General features: G+C 37.6%; 1 protein-coding gene across 1 annotated transcript in view; it reads right to left on the minus strand.

Moving 5' to 3' along the window:
• CNTNAP5 (contactin associated protein family member 5) overlaps nt 1-20,903 on the minus strand; it is a 287,365-nt gene that overhangs the window by 197,998 nt on the left and 68,464 nt on the right. The window contains exons 2-3 of the mRNA XM_085310986.1: nt 18,676-18,786; nt 11,858-12,051 (exon numbers count right to left, since the gene is read on the minus strand). Coding sequence (XP_085167112.1) covers nt 11,858-12,051; nt 18,676-18,786 — 305 coding nt within the window. The remainder of the gene's footprint in view (nt 1-11,857; nt 12,052-18,675; nt 18,787-20,903) is intronic.

Raw genomic sequence — 20,903 nt, forward strand, 5'->3', positions numbered from 1 at the left:
ACCCACAGAAACTGTTTCAAGTATTTGGTACAGGCAGTGTCTAATGGTGACAGGTTCCATGGCTATTCCTAAATTCCTCATGTCACTGAGGCAATTCATTCCAATACGCAGGTACAAGAAATGAGAATCACTTTATCAGCAGTATGGAAGGCACACGAGTCATGTAAATCAGCACTCCGGGCTTCAGTGCCAAGTTAGCACCATGTAATGATGCACTTGTTTCAGGGCCAAGTGAGACAATGCCAAGGCAAAGGCTGACTGTGGTGCTAGCATCAACATCATCATCCTCTCCCTGTCCAACAGCCTTTCAGTCTATTCATGTTTAATATTGGTGGAAGGGAACAGATGCCAAAGTAGCTGATGTAGAGGTTCTTTGATCTCATGAGCTTCAAGTTTCACTAACATCATTTGGGGATTTTTTCTGCCTCCAGAGGAACTTGGATCCACATTTCCTGTCAAAGTGCCAATACCAAAAAGTTGGTTTCAAAGACAATGATACTGCAAAGTAGCTTTAACATTTGGGACCAACTTTCCCATTCCAAAAATCTTAAAACCCATTTTCCAAGCTTTCTGGATGCTTCTGTCTTCAAGATGCAGCAAATATTAATGGGAAATGGAATATAACYTTTTCTTAAGCAATGACAGAGATTTTTCATGGTCATCATTTAAAGGAAATAAGTACTTAACAAAGAGGCATGACTAAAAGTAGAGACCTAGCATCTTCAGARAGGATGAATCTTAGTTTTGGCTCTCCTGACTAAATGCTATCTGTATTTACTTACTGGGTAATAGACTACAGAAGGCTTTTCAGCAGGCATTATTGCTATAGCATTTCTTTGTTTCTCTTTTTAGTACAAAAATATTGTTCACCGGGCACACATGCACTATGACTGGAATCCAAATGCTTTCAGATGCAAAGACTCAATGGAGAGTACCGAATGGCCATGGACCAGCTCTGAAAAACTAAGTACAGAACAAAGTGCTCATTATGTGCCCAAAAACTGCCACAAAGATGCTGGCTTGGGTCTGACACAGAGAATGGAAGACACTCAAACTAGACATTTATTAAGTCTCCTGATGACAATGAGAGAGTAAAAGGGAATTAGAGAAACTGAATCCAGAAGCTAGACTGCATTTTTACTTTGATGACACTATAAACTACTGTCATCTCAAGAAACTGCTCTTCTTCCCCCAGCATTACCCCCCAAAAAAGGAGGAAAAAAAAAAAAAAAAAAAACATTTGACAGCATCATCCAAAACCAGTCATCATCCCAGTGCCATCAAAAGGTACCTACACCTCTTGGATTCTGGAGATTTATTGAAGGAAATTATATAGAATTGCTGAGCATTGCCAGAATGGCTTTAGTCTTCAAAAAAAGATTCCCAAGCTGAACATGTAAAGTTCTTTCGGAGCAGCTTTTTAAATTATCTGGCCCAAGTTTAGATGTTTGCTTGATTTTGTATCAAGGCACAGACTCTCCAGGGGCAAGCATAAGGCATATTTTAAACTGATAGCTCTAATTTCCAAATGGAAGCTGTTGTAAATGAAATCATTATTTTTGAGAACTGAACCTAAACATGAAATACTCTGAGGCGACCAGTCTTTCCACATAAATTCTCCAAAGCCTACCAAACTTCATCTCAGGAAAACAACAATCTGCTCTAGGGAAGACTTGTCCATTCGCATCACTGGTGTGGGAGTCTGCATATTTAAAATAAAAATAAGTGACGCACATTAAGTGTTCCCTGAGCACAGCAGGGACTAGATTTTATTCCTGTGCTGAGCCTCATCTCCCATCCAAGCTGTAAACGTGTATATATATGGAACCTTTTATAATGTTTCTAGGACTGCATTTCCACCCCCTCCCATGAATATTTATTCCCTGATGAAAGTTCTTCAAGCAATACTACTTAAGGATTTACACTCTGTCTTGGTTTGCTCACAGTATTTTGTCTTTGATTGCTGACTCCCATAACATAAGCCAAATCCTGCAAGACTGGTATGTGTAGCTCTCCCAAAGTGCCAGATGCATATTGAAAGTTTCACAGTAATATTACATTTCAAAGAAACAAGGACAGTTGTATTTATTCTATTTTTTCCTTTCTTTTCTTTCTTTTCTTTTTTTTTCTTTTTTTTTCTTTTTTTTTCTTTTTTTTTCTTTTTGGTAGTACCTCAAAGGATCTTTTAAGGACTTTTCTATTCACCCCCACCCTACAGAAACATATTTCAGAATTAAAAACAAAGTCAGTATTATAAACGTCAAGATCACTGGAACATATTTCTATATTTAAAATTCTCATGCAAACTTGGAAGCCACTGAAAGAACATAAAACACATTTATAAAGGGAGAGTATTAAAATAGGTCCTTCATATGAAAAATACTACTTGTATTYATTTTTAAGATATCAGTAATCTTACTGATTCTTCGTCTTTTTAAATTATTCAACATATCTAATAAAATATTAAATATATATCCTATATATGTACTTTATGCCTATATTAGGCATTAGATAAAGTTCTTCCAAACAGAATATTCAAGTATAGGCATTGACAGTTGGAAAAAATATCTGATAAAACTTGTCTCCTAATGATAATGCAAACAAATAATATTAAAGCTCTTTCCAGAAGAAGCCCTCTCTCCTCAATCCTTTCAGTAATAAAACCACATTATGCTGAAACTAGCAGCAGAAAAAAAAAAATCTACGAATGTATTTACAGCACTGCAAACAAGGTATTTCCTCTTCAAATTTTCTGGGCTACTCTAAAGGCAACAAAATACCATTTGTCAAACAATTCTAATTGGGTGGCTGCTTTTTTTTTTTTTTTTTTTTTTAATGTATGATTCTATTTGAGGAGACTTAAGCAGAACAGAAGCCTAAAAGTTGTAAAAATTTGTATGTAGAAGTACACAAAACACAACCAGGATACATCAGTTTAAAAGAAAAGTGAAAGAGTAATTGCTCCCTTCGTTCGTCCACAGAGAAGCTATGAGTAGACTTTTCACTGGTACATCTCTTTAGCCTTAGGGCTCTACGATCCCTGAAGAGGAAGGGCTCCCAATGACAGTAACAGGCTCTCAATTAAACCTAAAGGAGAAATGCAGTTGAATGTCTATATAATCCAAGAGAYTTACAGAATACAAACCCTGACAAGCAATCCAAGAAAGATCAGGTTTTAACACATCAGAGTCCTTTGTCTGAACCAGAGGGGCCCTTGCATGATACCTGCCTCTGTAACCCCCATTCTCTCATTGCCACTGTACAAAGTTTCAATTTTCACATGGAAAAAAGGAGAAGTTCTGTGAACAAAGATTTTTTTAAGGAAAGTACCTCAGAAGTGCTTTGCAAAGGTCCTTTTAGTGCTGATGGACTTCTAGTAGCTGGAAACATTGAGGACATTAAGTCACAAATAACAARTGTTACTTAGAAGCAGGATACAAATCTGCTAACTGAACAGGCAAGAAGTAGATGAGCAGAGATGGTTTCTGTTGATGTTGATTGAAGATGTAATGAAGCAATCTTTATTTCTATCTTAAGAACTAAAGCTACTGAGAAATTTTTGTCTTCCTTGCAAAGCAATTATTTATAACTTGCCCTTTGAGCAACTCCAACTTCTTCTGCATCTGCTAGTGCATCGCAGTCAACACTGTGATGCTTTCTACCTCTCTGTCTCTTCCCCCTTTCAAATGTCATGGTAATTCTCTCCTTTCTCTTCCAAAACCACTTATCAGTTCATTAKCATGTCTTTTAAACCTGGTGTCTGGACAGTACCACCTTCCTTTGCCCAAGCTAATATTCTATCAGTGTTTAATGTCTCATTAAAATCCCATTCCTGGAGTCATTTGCAATGACTTATTTATACCTGGCCTCCTCCTCTTATTTCCATTTCCCTGGCCATGAACTTCTTTGATGCAGGAATTATCCAAAGTTTAGAAAGGGCTCAGAGTAAAACAGGTTGTGTCTTATACCAGTTACTATAAATCTGAACAGTCCAAGTCAAACCAGAACAGCTGATAAACTAGTTATTCATTTGKGTTAAACTAATCTAAAAGAATCATTAAACATGCCACCTTTCAGCAGCAGGGCAACCAGGGTTATTTTCCAGTTCAGGTTGCTAGCTAAGGGTTTGCAAAAGAATTTGACATTAAGGAGGCTAGTGCTATTCTCACCAGTCCTGAAGTCTACCAAACAATTGCAGGGAACCTCACTAAGAGCTGAGCTCTGAAAGTACATCCAGCACTGACTAACCACGCTCTTTTCTGGAGCCTTCCTGTCGCACAGAAAGCTACTCTGCGAGTGAAGGCCTGGAAAGCTCCTCTTCACTTCCCACTAAGAAGTCTGGACAAACAACTCCTGAAGATGTTAAGTGTTTCTCCTTGCACATTGAGCAGCTGATCTGGCTGCTAGCAGGATGCTCACAGCACACAATATAAATAGAGCTTTTCATGTTCAAACCATTCCRTCCGGATTTAAATAGGCTTTTTAAGAGGCTAAAGACTCCAAAACCTCATTACCAACCCCAGAAGTCACTCAGTCCTCATCAATATGACCCAGAAGAACTATGGAAATTAACATAAGCTTCACTAGGAAAATTGTAGAAGAAAAAACATTTGCATATTGTATTCTGTAAAGGTTCTTTCTTGGTTGCTGTATCTACAAATGCAGACTGGCTGTGGAAGCAATTCAGTGCATCAGGTAACTTCTCTCCACAGCACTGCAGTCAATCCAACTATTATTGTTTTGGAATAGTTTTCAGCTGTGGGTGGATCAGCTTTAGTGCTTATCCTGGGGACATTTTTATTTGGCTAATCTTTGTAAATTGTTTGCTACGAACAAATTAATGATGCATTTTCCTTTAGCAAAACAGCTTTACCATTTGTTCGTTGCTCTACGCTGCTTTCTCATTTTAGTCCATTTGCAAACGGTCATTTGCTCACTAGAGGTGAAACTGTAAATGAACTGAAGTACTGCTTGTGCCATATTTATTTATACTTTCTAAAAATGCCTATTTTTAGGTTCACATACCACAGAACACAATATGCAAGCAAGAATGAAAGTGTTTGATCTACTGATACAAAGCAGTTGCTGGCTAAAATCCCCTATCTGAAAGGCAATGTCCACTATTTACTATTCATCAGTGTGCAGTCACTAACACGTACTCTCTCAAGAGAAACCTGGAAGGGAAAAGAGTAGCCTTGTGGCCATGACAGACACATGCAGGAGACTGTTGGCAGATATATATGGTTTAGGGTCAACATTCAACAGCAATTTCAGACAGAACCATGCAAACCACTCTTCCCACTCCAATCCATTACAGCCAGCACTACCAATTCTTACATCGTGGTCCCTATGTATAACATGAAGCRGTAGAGAGAAAAGGTGGCAAAGAAGTTGTAGAAAGTAGAAATGAAAAAAATGTGGGACATTTAACAAACTTCTTAGAGTGGAGGATTATAGAATATAGATAAATCTCACACAACTTGCACAGAAATAGGATTGAGAGGACAGTAAGGATAGGACTGGCTACAAATACCCACATTTCTTGGTGTTTCCTGGGTCAGAGTAACCTGCTACCAGAGATCAAGCACAGAGAATTACTGAAAACATTATTGATAGTATGATGTTAATGTCAGCACTAAATTCTGCAGACTCAAACTTGATATCACTTTACACAATTAACCATCTATAAAGGTACACTCTAAGGTCACAGAATTCATGCAAAGTTCAGTTGGTTTAAGGCTAACTCAAGTATCACTATACTGCAATCTACGTATCCATTTTAGTCAGGCATAAGACCATACAGAGTGTACTTCACACACACACACACAAAAAGATATAGTGGCACATTGAATCATCTTCCCTAAGGGATAACTGCCCCGGCAGTATCAAGAAAAGACAAATTGCCTGAGAACATAATCAAGAGGCTCTGCACAGGGTTTGCAGCCAGCCCAGTAAGCTGAACCAGTATCAGAAGCAAATTAGCAACGTCCAAGTAATACCTCAGGATAAGACGGTCTTAAATCGGAACAGTTCTAAATATAACAAGCAGCTAATGGTTCATCTTCAGAAGTTGTACCAGCTTAGGTCTTACAGGAATAGTGATGAAAACCTCTGGAAGGCCTTGCAGAGCAAGACTGGATTGCTTCCTTCATTCCTACCTTAAAAGCAGCAATTGGACTGGAATCCCCCCCTCTTTTTTTTTTTTATATATATTTCAGCTAGAGCAAAGGAAAAGACAATAATCAATAGATACATACTGTTTAATACCTATTTGCTTGGCAATAATTCATATATACAGAACAAGTTAAATGTATCTGAACATTTGTACAATGGGAAGCATTATTACAAGGCAAGCAGAAATTTAATTGCTAACTCAACCAAACAATGCAAAACTTTGCCACTTTAGGAAGAATTTTGCTCTGGCCTTGCTTGGAGGACATTAGGACTTGGAACTATAAGTTGCTTTAGAATAAATTGGACAACAATAAATCTGACAAGAAGATTAACATTCTAATCATGTTCATGATAATTAACTTACCAAAACAATCCCACAGTCATTATCCAGCTAGAGCAGAAATAAGAAAGTTTACTGCACTCCAGTAGATTTATAAACCAATTAAGAATGTCCCTCCACTAGACTCCATTAGCAAAGCCTCTGGTTCAGCAAAAGCTCACATGCAAGCAAGGGTCTTCTAGGGAAAGAGGCTTCAAGGGATCTTTATCACCTCTATTCAACTCCATCTTTTAAGCTCCTCTAAAAATATCAATTTCCTAATACATCCTCAGTCTCCTGTCAACTCTCCAGCCTCACACACCACCTGCAAGAAGTGAAACAGATGCTGTAGCACTTCTCCCTGGTGAAGCTCTCCGTTGGTACGATTCATAACCCACGATCATGGGGTTCAGCAGCAGAGATGCTCGCTCTGTCTCCAGGTATTGGGGCCAGGGCTCAGTCCCCCTTCCAGCTGAGGATGTATCCTCCCTTTCACATGCAGTTAACAGTGAATKTATAAGCAGTTTCACCAGCCTCACAGTTCTGCTGAATGTGTTTGCCCAGAATACGAAGCATCACCTCACTACCTATACCACTTTTCCTGTTTATTACCTTGCCACATAGTTTTATAATTCTGTCAGAATGTTCTCTGCCACTCTCAGAACAGACTCCTTTATCTCCATTTCCTAACTTCTTTATCTTCTTTCAAAACTTTCACTAAAGAACATTTTTTCCTAGATATATTTATGCCTATTCCCTCCCCTTTCCTTTGTGTCTTCCTGCATAATTGAGTTTTTCAGCTTTGTAAAGTATTTTTCAATATAGATGGCATAAAAATTGCTATCTAAAATGAAGTAGCGTTGTATCACAGCCCACTCTTCTGTCCCAGTAATATACACAATTTGGACTGACTCAAATTGTGTTGAGTATGCAGGTAAAGTAAATTCTGAATTATTCATCACTTAAAAAAAAATGAAAAATCATTTACTTGTTACAAGCAGTAAGATTTATGCTTTATTTCTCCCAATCAATAGCTAGTGTGTCCACACACAGCTGATTTATCCATATTGAAAATATAATTATAAGCCTAGTTTGCTCTGAACCACAGAGTCCTTTTGTAACAAGATTATTTAAATAYAAATGGGGTTGGAAAATTGGTTTTAAATGGCTAATCTGTCTTGTCTTCAGCTCCAGCTGCAGAATTTACTAAAATCATAAACATGGACTGAGTGAAAATGTAAGAGGTTTTCTGATTCTCCTTGCGATCTGTCTGTGCAGTGCTGTCATTAACGATGAAGCTGATGGGAGCTGTTGTGTGCCCTGAGAGGAGGATAATAACCCTTGTAATCTCTATAAAGAGCAGAGGATTTTTACTAGTAATACAGACACAGAGTGGCRTGCAAACATCTGTTTTATTGGCAGCCCAATGAACAATTTACGTACCCGGTCTCAGATGCGTTGAAGGACACGCACAGCATTTATATGGACAAAACATACACCCAGAATGCTGGAAACAACTCCTCAGGAGCTCCACTTGCAATATGGAGCATCAGACATTTGTGCCTGCTACATAATTAGGAAAGTTTCGTCCAGGGCAAATTTACCTAGGGATTATCAAGGAGATTATGGCATTCCTGCTGTCTCCATCAAGCATGACCAATGGCCCAAGACACACAAGGGGGAAAGACTGTGTCAGTAACCCTTTTCCTCCTCCAGTACTCTACTGTGGATATCCAACAGTTTTGTCTCTGCAGCATGCAGATAAACCGACAGAAATCACAGTTCAAATATAACTTGGGTCAGGTAGAGATTAAGGATTTCTACCAGTTTTATTTTAACACACACATAGTGGAGTAGAAATTTTAAGACCTCATTTTCATTCTAGGAAAGGAAAACAGAAAAAACAAAGTGAAACCTCAAATGTCAAACTGAAATCAAATGCTTGCTTTGAAATGCAGGGTGCTTTTTACACCCTTCTTTTCCCCAGTTCAGTATATAGCTATTCTTTCAGATGGTTCCCCACACAGCTATACTGCCGGCCAAAACCAAGAAAATAATTCACCAGACTACSTAGGTCCCTTCCAGTGACACAGTCTCTCAACAGCCATGAATGAACAATCAGTTGTCACCAATAAGCAGTTTGTGCAGAACAAGCAGTAATATCCATACAAGGCACAAACTTCTGGCTAGTTTATCAGAGAATGTAACAGGYCCAGTGCATCACAGTATTTTATATTGATACAGCAGACTTCACATAAGGATCTGCAAGCAATAATTACGCAGATTTCATGGTACTTTGGAAGCTGAGTCACAGTGCTGCCCACTTCCTAAGTTAGGAGCAGCTCAGCTTTCTGAAACAAAAAGCAATGAAGAAGGTAAATTTCTAGCCTTTTTAGTTAAGCACAGAAGCTTAAAACGGAAATCTTGAAAAGCTCCAAATCCTGAGGGACTAAGASAGTATTAAGTCCCCGTTTTAAGGGCAAAGGAAAAAGCTTCAAAGTTAAAGTATGGAGAAAAATGTGCTTTCCTGTCCAACCAGCTGAGATTTCTGAAGTGTTCAGTATTCACAAYAACCTGTCATTTTAACCTCCCTCCACTCCCTCGCTGTGACTGAAAGGCTTCTCATAATGTGGTAACTTGCCATAACAGACTCCTACCTTGAATCCTATTTTTACAGATAAACTATACTAACACCTCTACATCCCTCCCAAAAGGTATGCAAGACACTTCCCCATAGCAGATACTGTCCATCTCGGGACTCCTCAGCATAGTCTACCAAAGAGCCACTTAGTGTGTTTGTAAAATGATCCACTCTTCTTCCCTTCCTTAAGCGAAGGGCTACAGGTCTCTTCCAAGACGTATGCAATGCAGAACTTCTCTTGCAGCTATTGAATGAGCCAGATGTTCAGGGCAATCATATTATCGTGCTTGTTCTCATTTCATCCAGATGTACACCTTGTATAGAAAAACCTTTGAAATAAGGCTAGTGTAGTTTTTTCTYGGTAAAGACAAAGCCTAGGAAAAGGCTACCACCAATTAAACAAAAACATCTCAAAATCTGAAATTATAATTCTACACACACTTCTGAAAACTTCCTTGGCTTTCCTCGAGTTCTGTTTTCATCTAGTGAAATAAACGCAGAGGTGCCAAACAAACAAAACAGAAAAYCCTTTCTCTTTAGTTAGAATAAAAATTTTACAGAAGTATCTTTTGAGCTACATTAACTCCACAGGCAAGCATACAAGCTCTTAGGTGTTAATGAGACTTGCCAGTCTGAGCTGATTGTAAAGTCTGATGAAATCGTGATGAAATCATAAYGAAGTCAAATCAGCCCACTCTGAATTTTCATCAGATTCTGTAAAATAGTTGTTCTGATAGCAAATTTTGGTGACACTTCCTGATAGGCTCTTCAAGCTCCCTGCATGGGGATGTGGAGCAAGTGCTTCTAATGGACTAGACTTACACTGTTGGCTCATACTACAAACATGATTAATACAAACTAATGTGCTGAGGAAGAATATCCAAATCTTTCCCCGCAGTGTTATCTTTTCTATTTCATTTTTCCTCAATTATATATAAGAACAATATCCTCTGTAGATCAGAGTGATAACTCTCCAGAAGGAAGATCTACAAATCTATTGAAGCTTTAGAGCTTCTGTCATTTTTTTCTGAACCACCTTACATGATAGGTTAGTACAGCAAGATGGTTCATGCTTTTTAGAAATCCTGATACACTTTCAAATGCCCACTGGACATATTCCTATTGTTATGTGCACTGCTTGGTGCCAGATCAGAACTCACTAAATTGGATTCTTAGGTCATAAAAATCTGCTGTGATCAATTCTACTTGTTGCCTTTTCAAGTTTAAGTAGTAAACCTTACAAAAAAAATCAAAGGTCAAGGGTTTCCACAAAAGAGACAGATGGAAACATTRGACATGTAATCAAAAATTAATTTGTCCTAACATAAAATCTTAACAAGGTACATTAATATTATCAGGTAAAGAAGTCTTTAATGAAAATGAGTCTGTATAAAAATCTGAATTCTGGATTTCAGTATCCCAGGAGTGGAAGTCCAGTTCCAGATTAAATAATTACTACAAAACAGTTTAGGAGAAAATTCTACAATTTTTAATATCAAAAAAAGCATATAAGATTCTGAAACAAAGTCAGCCTATCTTTACCTATCTTCATAAGTGGCAGGTGAAGCACTGACAACTTTACGACCATCTTCAGGCCAAAGTTGCCTTTTTCTAAAGGAAGGACAGCTTAATTAGCTTTTCTCTAAAGCAAATCCATATTAAAACAAAGGCAGTGCGAACACAATAGATTTTAAAACCACAAAAGTTAACCAGGRAATACATGCATTCCCCACTGCATAGAATACGCTCAGGAAAAATTAAACAGCCCCTCTCTCCTTTCTGCTGTAACCACAACTCTCCTCATTCATAATCATTAGATTCTGGAAGCAAAATCTGCTTTCTGACACAGCAATTAACCAAGATGTTAACCAGGGAAAAAAATAAGATGAAAACAGAAGTCTACTTGATCATTTTTAAACATTTCATTCTATTTTCATCATAAATATGTTTTATTCACTAACACATACTGTCACACTACCGAGGCTATTSACGGTCAAAACGTGAGAACAGCACAGAGGATGAAACAATTCACTAAGGCCATTCATACAAAAGGAATAATTCTGAGCTTCTCCATCCACACCTGAAGTGGAATTGCTAACGCATGCAGTCCTATAAACAGCTCCTGACATGGCCATATACTGAACTTGAAACACAGCAAGCTTCAAGGCTGCATTAATGTTTTAGGAAAAGCCTTGAGCACTTCTGGTGCATCAGCTAAATCATCTCAGAAGTCATGCTGGAGCTCCAGCTTTCTCCAGATGAGGAGCAATTTACCACCCATCTGTCCCAGCATGAGCTTGGCTGTTCTGGTCAGCCAGTGCGCATATGGGACAGAGCTATTTTTTTTTCTTTTTTTTTTTATTTCCCAGAAGAAGCATGTAGGTGATTAGTCCCATCTGCCCTGCTGTTCCTGAATCAAAGCCCACCAGGCACAGAAGACCATTTCAAGTGCCTTGAAAATTCACGTAGTCTAAAAAACAGTGTAGTCCTGAGGGTCTAAAACTGTATTACACAGACAATTGATGACWGAAGTAGTTTAGATCAAAACACCCTGTAGAGTCACTCAGGCCTGCTCTCTCACCACGGCCACACTGACCTGATCTGAAATTGAATCCATTTCTCCAAATACCACATTGAGTCTGAACTAAAGATCCAGGGCAAACATACCTACAACTCACCTGTTTAACTTAAAAYAACAGACCAGGAGAAAAGTTCAGACCTACCCAGATGGTGTCTTCTTGTCTGTACTGTTTCCAGTTGCGGCCAGTGTCGCTGAACATCAGCATGTARCTGGTTACCCAGTCTGAGCTTCCGTATCTTCCTTGGGTAGCAACCGCAACAACCTCAACTCTGTCTCCTAGATCAATCTGGAGCCACTGCTGCTCATTTGAGTCAAGTGGAGACCAGCCACCAGCTCCTAAGAGAAATTGGAAAATGGTAACAGAAAAAAAAGGACAACACAAAAAACGCGGTATTCTAGAAAGAAACATATTATTTTAGGTTATCACAGAAAAGTCTTTACTTTCTGAAAGTAAAGCTACTGTTCCCTGTTTTTGTACTAGGAAATACACTTCCTGGTATGCTGCTTCTAGGTTTTCTTATTTAACCTACAATTCATATGGGATTTTATGAATACCTACAATTATAACCTACAATTTATAAGGGATTTTAATGATTTTGCATTAGCAGCAAAAATCATACCTTTTCCTTCCTTAGATGCTTGTGCAAATCTGAAAATGTTGATTTCTAAATTTAAATTTGCTTTGACTTTTTCTTTTTTGCTATGTTTTGAAAGATATGCAAAAAACCTTAGCTACCGCGATTTATGCTCTATAAAGTATTTGTTTAATTAGAGGTTGCAAAGGCACTTGAAATAATGGGTCATAGAGATTATTGTATCAAACAACTAAAAGGACTGCCTTCACATTAGAAAGTATCGCCCTTCCTCACACAAGATTTTGCATGCACACACACGTGAGCATGCATTTCATCTTAAACAAAAGAACAAACAATCTTTACCAGGACAAACATGAGTTACAAATTACTAACCTCCACAACCAATATCTCCATTCAGAAATGGAGACTTTAGAAGTAGATCATGGAAGTTGGTATTTTAAAAACTCATGTTTGTCCTTAAATACCATCTCTCGAATCCTCCTAGAGGTTAAGCAGGCCCATGATAACGTCAAGCCAATGAAACATAGAAGTGCAACTGCTGCTCGAATCCTAACAAATCACTACTACAATAATCATGATCTTTCGATTATGAAAACAAATCCTTCCAGACTGGAATATATTCTCTTATGTTCCCTTGCTTACTCTTATACTTTTAAATTATAGACTGTATTGATTTTTTTACCTTGTTAGTACTCGCACACACTTATTCTCTGTATACATTCAAAATTCACCTCAGCTTTACAAATAAGCAAATAACACAGCTATGAAGAACAGAGAAGACATTAACAAAGTATTCAAAGCAGCAAATTTTTAGTCCATCAGTGCTACTGCAACCCATCTTATTTGCTTTATCATCAGTGAAGTTTAAAGCCACTTTCTTGCAACTGTAGTGAATACAATTGCATTAGGAGGAAAGGGGGAAATATAGAGTTGAAAATAAAGCATTAACAATTTCTCATGTGAAACATGAGAAATAATCTAAATATGTATTTCAAAAGAAAATCAATAACCTTTGGTTATAAATAGCTGAATTTAACTTAATATTTTAATGTTATTAATTGATCTGTCTCAAAGCTGCTCCATAAATACCTTATTGCAATGAACTGAGACAAAAGATCAATAAATGTAGTTGATATCAATGAATTCAAATTTCAGTAAATTTGCCCCTTAAAAAACTTTCTTAGTTTTCTTGGTCCACACTGGATTTTTCAACAGCCAATTGAAATTCCTTTGGCTAAGGACAGATGTTAGGGATTTTTGTTTTGTTTTTTTAAGCATTTATCTTTTTTTTTTTTTTATCCCCCCCAACACACACTATTATTTACATATTTACATATGAATATTTACATATTCATTAAGGTAAGATTTAGTCTTGATTCCTGAAATAGTCTATTTATTCCATAGCTAGAATTCAGCATTGTCCCTGTTCCTCTGGATAACTGTCTTGTGTTCTCTATGGGAACTCTTGAGGAACATTTTTTGTAACTGTATCAATGTATACTTGTTCGTATCATGCTCTATTTTACCTTTCTTGATCACAACAAAATAGTCTTTATTGTCATGGTGATTATTTTATTTGCTGTAAATAGAATACTCTACAAGCATAACATGAAACACCTAACCAGAATATTTAGAATTTCATCACTCATTTTGTATTTGACTACTTTATTTCTAGCTCATCATAGATGTATAGATGTACATGGAGAAGACTGCAGTACTTCCTGTTAAAATCCCTAACAACATTAGAAAAAAGCCATACAGCTATTTATGTCTGGTTTTTGAGATATAAAATATATATCTGTGTTCAAAGATACCAAGCCGTATCTTATCTCATGTAAGGAACTGTGACTAACATCCACAGGAGCCAAAGGAAGCTTTCCATTGTATTGTAATATCTAATATCTGAAACAGTCTGCAACACGATACTAGCTGCTCTGCTTACAATATTATTCCAAGAACAGATAATACATAGAACAGAAATTCATTTTGGAAGTGCTGGCAGGTTTGTGGCAGTTGTTTCCTTCACCACCCTAAAGAGCTTATGCTACATGTTTTCAGTGAATACTAAGAGACAGGTACATATTTTCCTCTTTCCTTCATTGCCTCTTCAATCAGTCTTTCTACAACATAAACAGTAACAACTAGATGCAAAATCACTCATAACAACTTGTTCATTTGATGAGTTGCCCCAGGGTGGGGGTGGGGGGGTGTGAGAAAACAGCTTTATTCCAAGCCAAGCTCATCACCACGAATATTTCCAGCAATTCATTAAACATCCTAACTAGCATCTACCCTCTGTAGTTGATATCCTCTCCCTCCTACTCTGAGGAGAGGCAGTAAGGTCACAAGCTTTTCTTTGAAGTATTGCCTGGGGGAATGCATTGCTGCTTTTGAGCCTGAGGACTACACAGGAGGTTTTTATTTTAGGAGGTAAGTCAAAAGAATGATACACTCTGAACGGAAATCTGGGAGATCTGCAGTGATCTAAAGCTCTCAAATCACAGGCTATATACCACCTCTGAACCATATATCATTTCACATGAGCACATTTGTCCGCAGGAAACATCATTCTTTGGAGTCAAGCCCYGCATAACGCAACAGCGACACTTCCTCTTCGCATCACCTGTGCAGGTCTGCTTGGCTCCTGCAGGCCAGAGGCCCACCTTGCATAGAGACAGCATCTGCTACAGCCCCTATCCTTGCGTAACAGCAGCTGCCTCATACACCTTCCCAGAGGAGGAGAAAAGGAAAAAATAATCAATAATAAAAAACTCTAAACCCACCCTCTTCCTCTCTCCCAAACCTCCCATCTTTATCATTACTGTAGGCGGACAGTAGTTCTACTGACCTGTAAGAATAGCAGATAAAATATCCCTGCACCAGTGAAGTTGCACTGGCAGCTTGACTCAGGGTAAAACTAAAACATTTCCCATTGGACCTCTCACATCTGCCAGTAAAAGAACAAGCAGACAACTTCCACRGGTATCGCAAATCTATGCTGAGTGCTTCTGTGACTGCCAAAGTAGGTAAGTATTCTTTTTCTCCATATTTATCTGTTGAAAAAAGCAAGTGGCAGAAGGGATGTGGGCACCTTTGTCCAGAATGATCTATGCAGGCACATTTCTTTTGTGTGTGTTGTTCCTTGTTCCATCACACTTCGCCCAAACATATTTTAATAACTAGCAAAAAAGCATATCTGGAGYGTGGCAATTGCTTTATAGTCATTTGCTCCTCTGCCCATTGCTGATGCTCACCCTAGGGAAGATTTGCCCACAGCTGGCCACAGACACTGAAAAGGACTGTACCCCATTTATGAATAGTGTAGCATGCTTGAAAAAAAAAAAAAAAAAAAAGGTGTCATTGATTAAACTCACTGTGTACGGACATTCAAGTTGGCAACCTGAGCCGTTATAAAGTATTTATGAGGACATCAAATTACCTCTCCCTTAAGAGAACAGTAGAAAAAGAATGATCAAACTCAACATACGCTTGGTGCTTTAGCTTTACAACAGCATGTCTGAGTGCACATTTTTTCCCTGTTCTGCCCACCAGATTCCCGCTGGCATTGGTAGGATCCCGTGCATCCCCAAAAACCAATGCCATCCGTTCTCACAGCTCCCACACCTTAAATTTTCTGTGGATCATTTGGAGAGAGAGGTTCACACGGTAGGGAGAAAATGTCCTACTGGAGAAGCAGCGGCCCAGGAAGCTGATGCATGAGCTCATATTCTCCATGGCAACAAATTATAATGCTAGAAATAYGAGAATGAAGATCATATAGTTTCTCAGTTGGAGACCCAAAATAATGCAAAGAAGCATGATCTAACACTCTTTGTCCCCTCCTTTTTCAGACTGTTTGTACATTTTGCCATAATTATGAAAATTGCACTTTGGCCCAGCATTATAGAAYCTGGGCTCCTTCATGTTGCACAGTGCTGCTCAGGATGCCCATACWTATTTGTAGTTTATTAATATGAAGCAAAGAAAATGCTTGTTTCCACCCTACAGTGCCTTACAAACAGCTCAACTGGCTTTACGTTGTGCTGCAAACTGTTGGACTTCCTGCTGAAACTAAGTGCTTCCCTGCTGTACAGTTTTACATTAATGCCCAGATCAAACACTTCCTGGCCATAAAACAAATTCCATTTGACAATATATATTTTTTATATTCCACACACAATTACCTATACTGATCGCTCAGGCTGAGAGCTAATAGGAAACTGAAAAAGCACCGTTGATACAGTCATATTGTAGCAATTTTCTTATTTTTTCCATCTATTTATTTACTATAAACAAAAAAGTTGATTAAACCATCTCATGGATAAGTATTATATTCCATGCAACAGAATCATATTTATCAAAATTATACTATTTTACTATTTCCAGTACAAGTTATCAGCATTTTAATTGAGCACTTTCAGCAGTTCTCACAAAGCTTTACTCAAAGNTTTTTTTTTTTTTTTTTTTTTTTTTTTTTTTTTTTTAAGTACATTTCAGCACTGTAGACCTTTTTAAAAACAGACTTCTGGTTATTGTTATCTGTTACTGAATCAACCTGATGAATAAAATCTTTCTACTAATATATTTTTATAAATTCATCTTTACTCATTTCATTCTTATTTATTTTAACATTTATCTAGCTATTTACCTTGAAGCACTATTCCGTGTYGCACTGCCTTATTAATTACAAATGAAGCTAAGCCAATGAAAACACTTTGAAAACCACAGCATAATGCAAAAAAAATATAACATGTTAGTAAAGGCTATTTCTTTTAAAAATGTCTACTGTATCCATTGAGGTGCCAATCAAAGAAAGCTTCTTCAGCTACCTTGCACCAGTGCTCTTCAAACCCAAAATGAAGTATTCTTATCAATTCTGCTGGCACTATAGACATGCATTTCTATAAAAGTCCGTAACAGAACAACTGGGGAAGGGTAGAATTTAACTTCTACATCCTTTTCTCAGGCCTAGCCCATCAGTTATTACYTAGGCCTTCAAAACATGAAATAGAAGTTGTTTATACACCTGAAACTACTTCAGGGCTCAGTTTCACATGTTCCTCATCTTCCTGATCCCAGGATTTGTACCAATAGAGAGCATGGAGCTTACCAATATTACACTGTATGTATTCTAGCTCTTCAGACATTATACCCCACTACACAGGTAAATTATTTTAGCACAACTATACAAGAGTTATTTTATTTTCTGTCCTTAATTTACAATCATTGTTAATTTTGTATATTTTAGATATTGTTAATACAACTTTTAAAATACAACATACCCACAACTGGACTTGGAATAATATTGACTTAGGAACTTTTCCTCTTTTCTGCAGACATAATCAATGATTTTAGCCATTCTCAAAATCATATAAGCACTTCTACTCACTATCCTGGGTGGTAGGTGGAGATGAAGGCCTGAAAAACCCAAAGATCATGGTGGCTGGTGGGTTGTGTTTCCCCCCCACACCTTAAACTTTTGTTTTTTTGAGCAACTACACAGTCACTTTTTACTTATTGAGGAACTTTGGTTCAGAAGTTTAAAGATAAGATAGTAACCCCCATCTAATACTTCTCTAATGACACAGCAAATTATGACAGTGCAACACATCTAAGTCAGAGCCCTTCACATTCTATAGATTTACCAAATTAGGGTGTCTCATTTATTTTCAGTTAAAATCCCCTTTCTAGTATTACATTTTCTAGTATTTCTGATAATCCTATCTAATGCCATAACAACATGCTTTGATCTTTTTGAGGCTATAACTTAGGGATAAAATGAAAGCCAACAATTTCAATTTGCAATCCATGGCCAAATTATATCCTCAATACTGCCAATTCCTCTTTTCTAGTATGAATTTTGAGCCTAACAATTTCACCTCGTGTGTGAACTTGTTCAGGCCTCAAACATTCCCCCCCTGCAAAGGTCTACAAGGTTCTTTCATTCATTCTTACTTTTTCTGTAGAGTTGCATAATCACTGAATTCCACTGAAACTTTTATACTTAATTCTTACCAGCTTTATTAGACATCTACATTTCAGAATAGAGTCTCAAGYCGAACGACCTTCAGTCTCTAAAGGCTATGGGAGCTCTATCTAAAAACAAAAAGACTACCTTAACCTCCTTCACAGTATTTCTACAAGAGAAGTGGGGAGTTCCAAATACATTAGAAGTTTTCTACAATAAATGAATGAGGTGCTCCCAAGCAGAGCTCTCAGAAGCATAAATGAAGGGCCCTACTTGACTTGGCCCTGAATACACTGAATACAAACAGCATAGCAAGTTATTTTTTAGAACCGTGATTAAAAAAAAYAAAACAAACAAACAAAAATGTTTAAGCATTTCATACAGCAGCAACCTTACCGTCTCGTCTGTTGAGCTTTGCAAAGCTGGGACTGTGAGTACTGAAGAGCTCAGAGGAACTGGTAAAGGCTGTTGAAGGTAAGGTAGATACCAGTGCAGAATCACAATTATCTAAAAACAAACAAAAAAGAAAAACAAAGATCAGACAAGCAACAAATAGGTCAAACCTTGTCTATCTCAGGTATTGTGTGTTTCTGTGCAGTGGGCTGAGAATGGAGAAGSAGCACACTTGTGCTTGATATCCCTCAGAGCAAACTGCGTCTCTATCATACGCAACTCCAAAATTCACCACTCAGAATGACAGCCTCGTGGGACAGTAATTGAACAGGAACTGTTTTAAGAGACTCAATATCTAAATAGCTTGAGAATTCAGTTTTCTGTCAAATCCTCTCTTTAAACAATTCTTGTTGCAAAAGCCACTGGAAGAATGTGGTTATGCCCTGGCAGAACCTAAGTAATACCGCAGGTACTATATTCAGAAAAGTTTCTCCACAAAGGCACATAACTACAGAGTTGAAGTGACAACTTACTTCTATATAGAAGTGAACTATAGGGACACGATACCCAGGCCTCGCACAGCAACATGCAAAAGTGTGCCCCACACTTCACAAGACTCCTATGCTGTATTGCAAGTACAAACATCATGGACCCTGCCCACTTTTCTTCCTAACTCATGCACATATGTAATGACAAATAAGTTTCATTAGCTCAGGTGAGCTGTCTGCTACATCTYTCCTCTCTTACTTTGCCACATCTTCATCTGAGCACAGTTTCAATTGAATTAGGGTAACACTCAAGTTGAATTTTTGAGGCCATAATGCTTGTAGGAGAATGAAATTAGGCAAAGTAAGTTTTCTCATTACAGTGCTGTCACATACACATCCAAGAATATAGTGCAGGCTTTCAGTAGGGAATAAAAAAATCATTTTTAATTGAATCTCCTATGGAGGAAACATGGATCTAATTACTGGAAAAGTCCTGCAGGTTAGCAAGATCTCAGATACCACAGTGTTCTCCCATTCCCAGAGTAAACATGTAATTTGCAAGGGGGAAAAAAGAGAAATTCACTAATGATACTTCGGGGTTACAAAAGTCAAGGAATGAAAGAASAACTGATTTCACAGCTATGGTAGCAAATTTAGACTGATCCAAAAAYTGTGCAACGCCCTTTCTATAAAGAGCTGGACCGCATTAAAATACTACTCACCTTTTTCTGCAGTGACTCTGTGGAATAATTCAGGGACTTTTGCAATTTAAATTCTCCCTTACCATAAAAAAAAGATTAGCTTATTGGTTGCCATTGGTTGTCAACAGGACAGCAACATTGCTTGCTACCTGCAGTAGCATTATAGACAGAGGGACTGGTCTTACGCAAACCATAGTTAGARCCTGTTTCAGTACTTAACTCAGTTCTGAATTTACATATGGTTATGTGGATTAAAAAGAAAATAATATTATGTTCCCCCAAAAAGTAGCAATAAAACCAGTATTAMACCACTGGTAAAAATTAATAAGCTGATGTCTGCAACTCCAAAATAAGTGGTTGAGAAATAAAGACTATTGGTGAGGCATGCTAAAAGCACAAAAAGACAAAAAACATAGCACAAAGGGCTAAAAACAGCAAGAAAGAATACTTTAAACAGATTTGTCAATATGGCTTTTTATATTGATAAGCATGGGAAAACTGACTGGCATAATGAATAATATTAAACATTAAGTCAATTTGTATTCTGAAAGAGGCAGGATGATACATTAGTTTCCTGAAAGCATACAAAAGTAATATCTTGATTGATTAGCAAATAAAACARGATGGCAGAAGTGGGACAGATACTATGAATACAGACCTGACAGTTGGCCCAGAAATGAGGTTAAAACATTTGAATCACCAGTTTAGAACTTGAGTAAGCACTGCAGCATTGCAGAGTCTCCACTAGAGAAGAGAAAACACTGGGATAATATATAAACTGGTAGACAAGAAGGCTTAAGGAATCACAAGTCTGGTTACCTGATAAAAATTTGGGACAAAACAGTGTAAGGGCTAACAAAGGATTTAGCCACTGAGTGGCAGCATAAGAGATTCCATCTATAGCTCATTTCTCTGAGAAACATCTAATTAAACAAACCTGGTAAGGCTTTTGAAGAAGTTGCAATTGATAAGGGTAAAAAATCCAGAGTGTTCAGAGTTCTAGAAGTATTTCATGTAGCCCAATCAGTGTTTGGTTAAAAAA

Source organism: Rhea americana, unplaced genomic scaffold (genome assembly GCF_003343005.1).
Source record: "Rhea americana isolate MKP2758 unplaced genomic scaffold, rheAme1 scaffold_33, whole genome shotgun sequence".
NCBI classification, from domain to species: Eukaryota; Metazoa; Chordata; class Aves; order Rheiformes; family Rheidae; genus Rhea; species Rhea americana.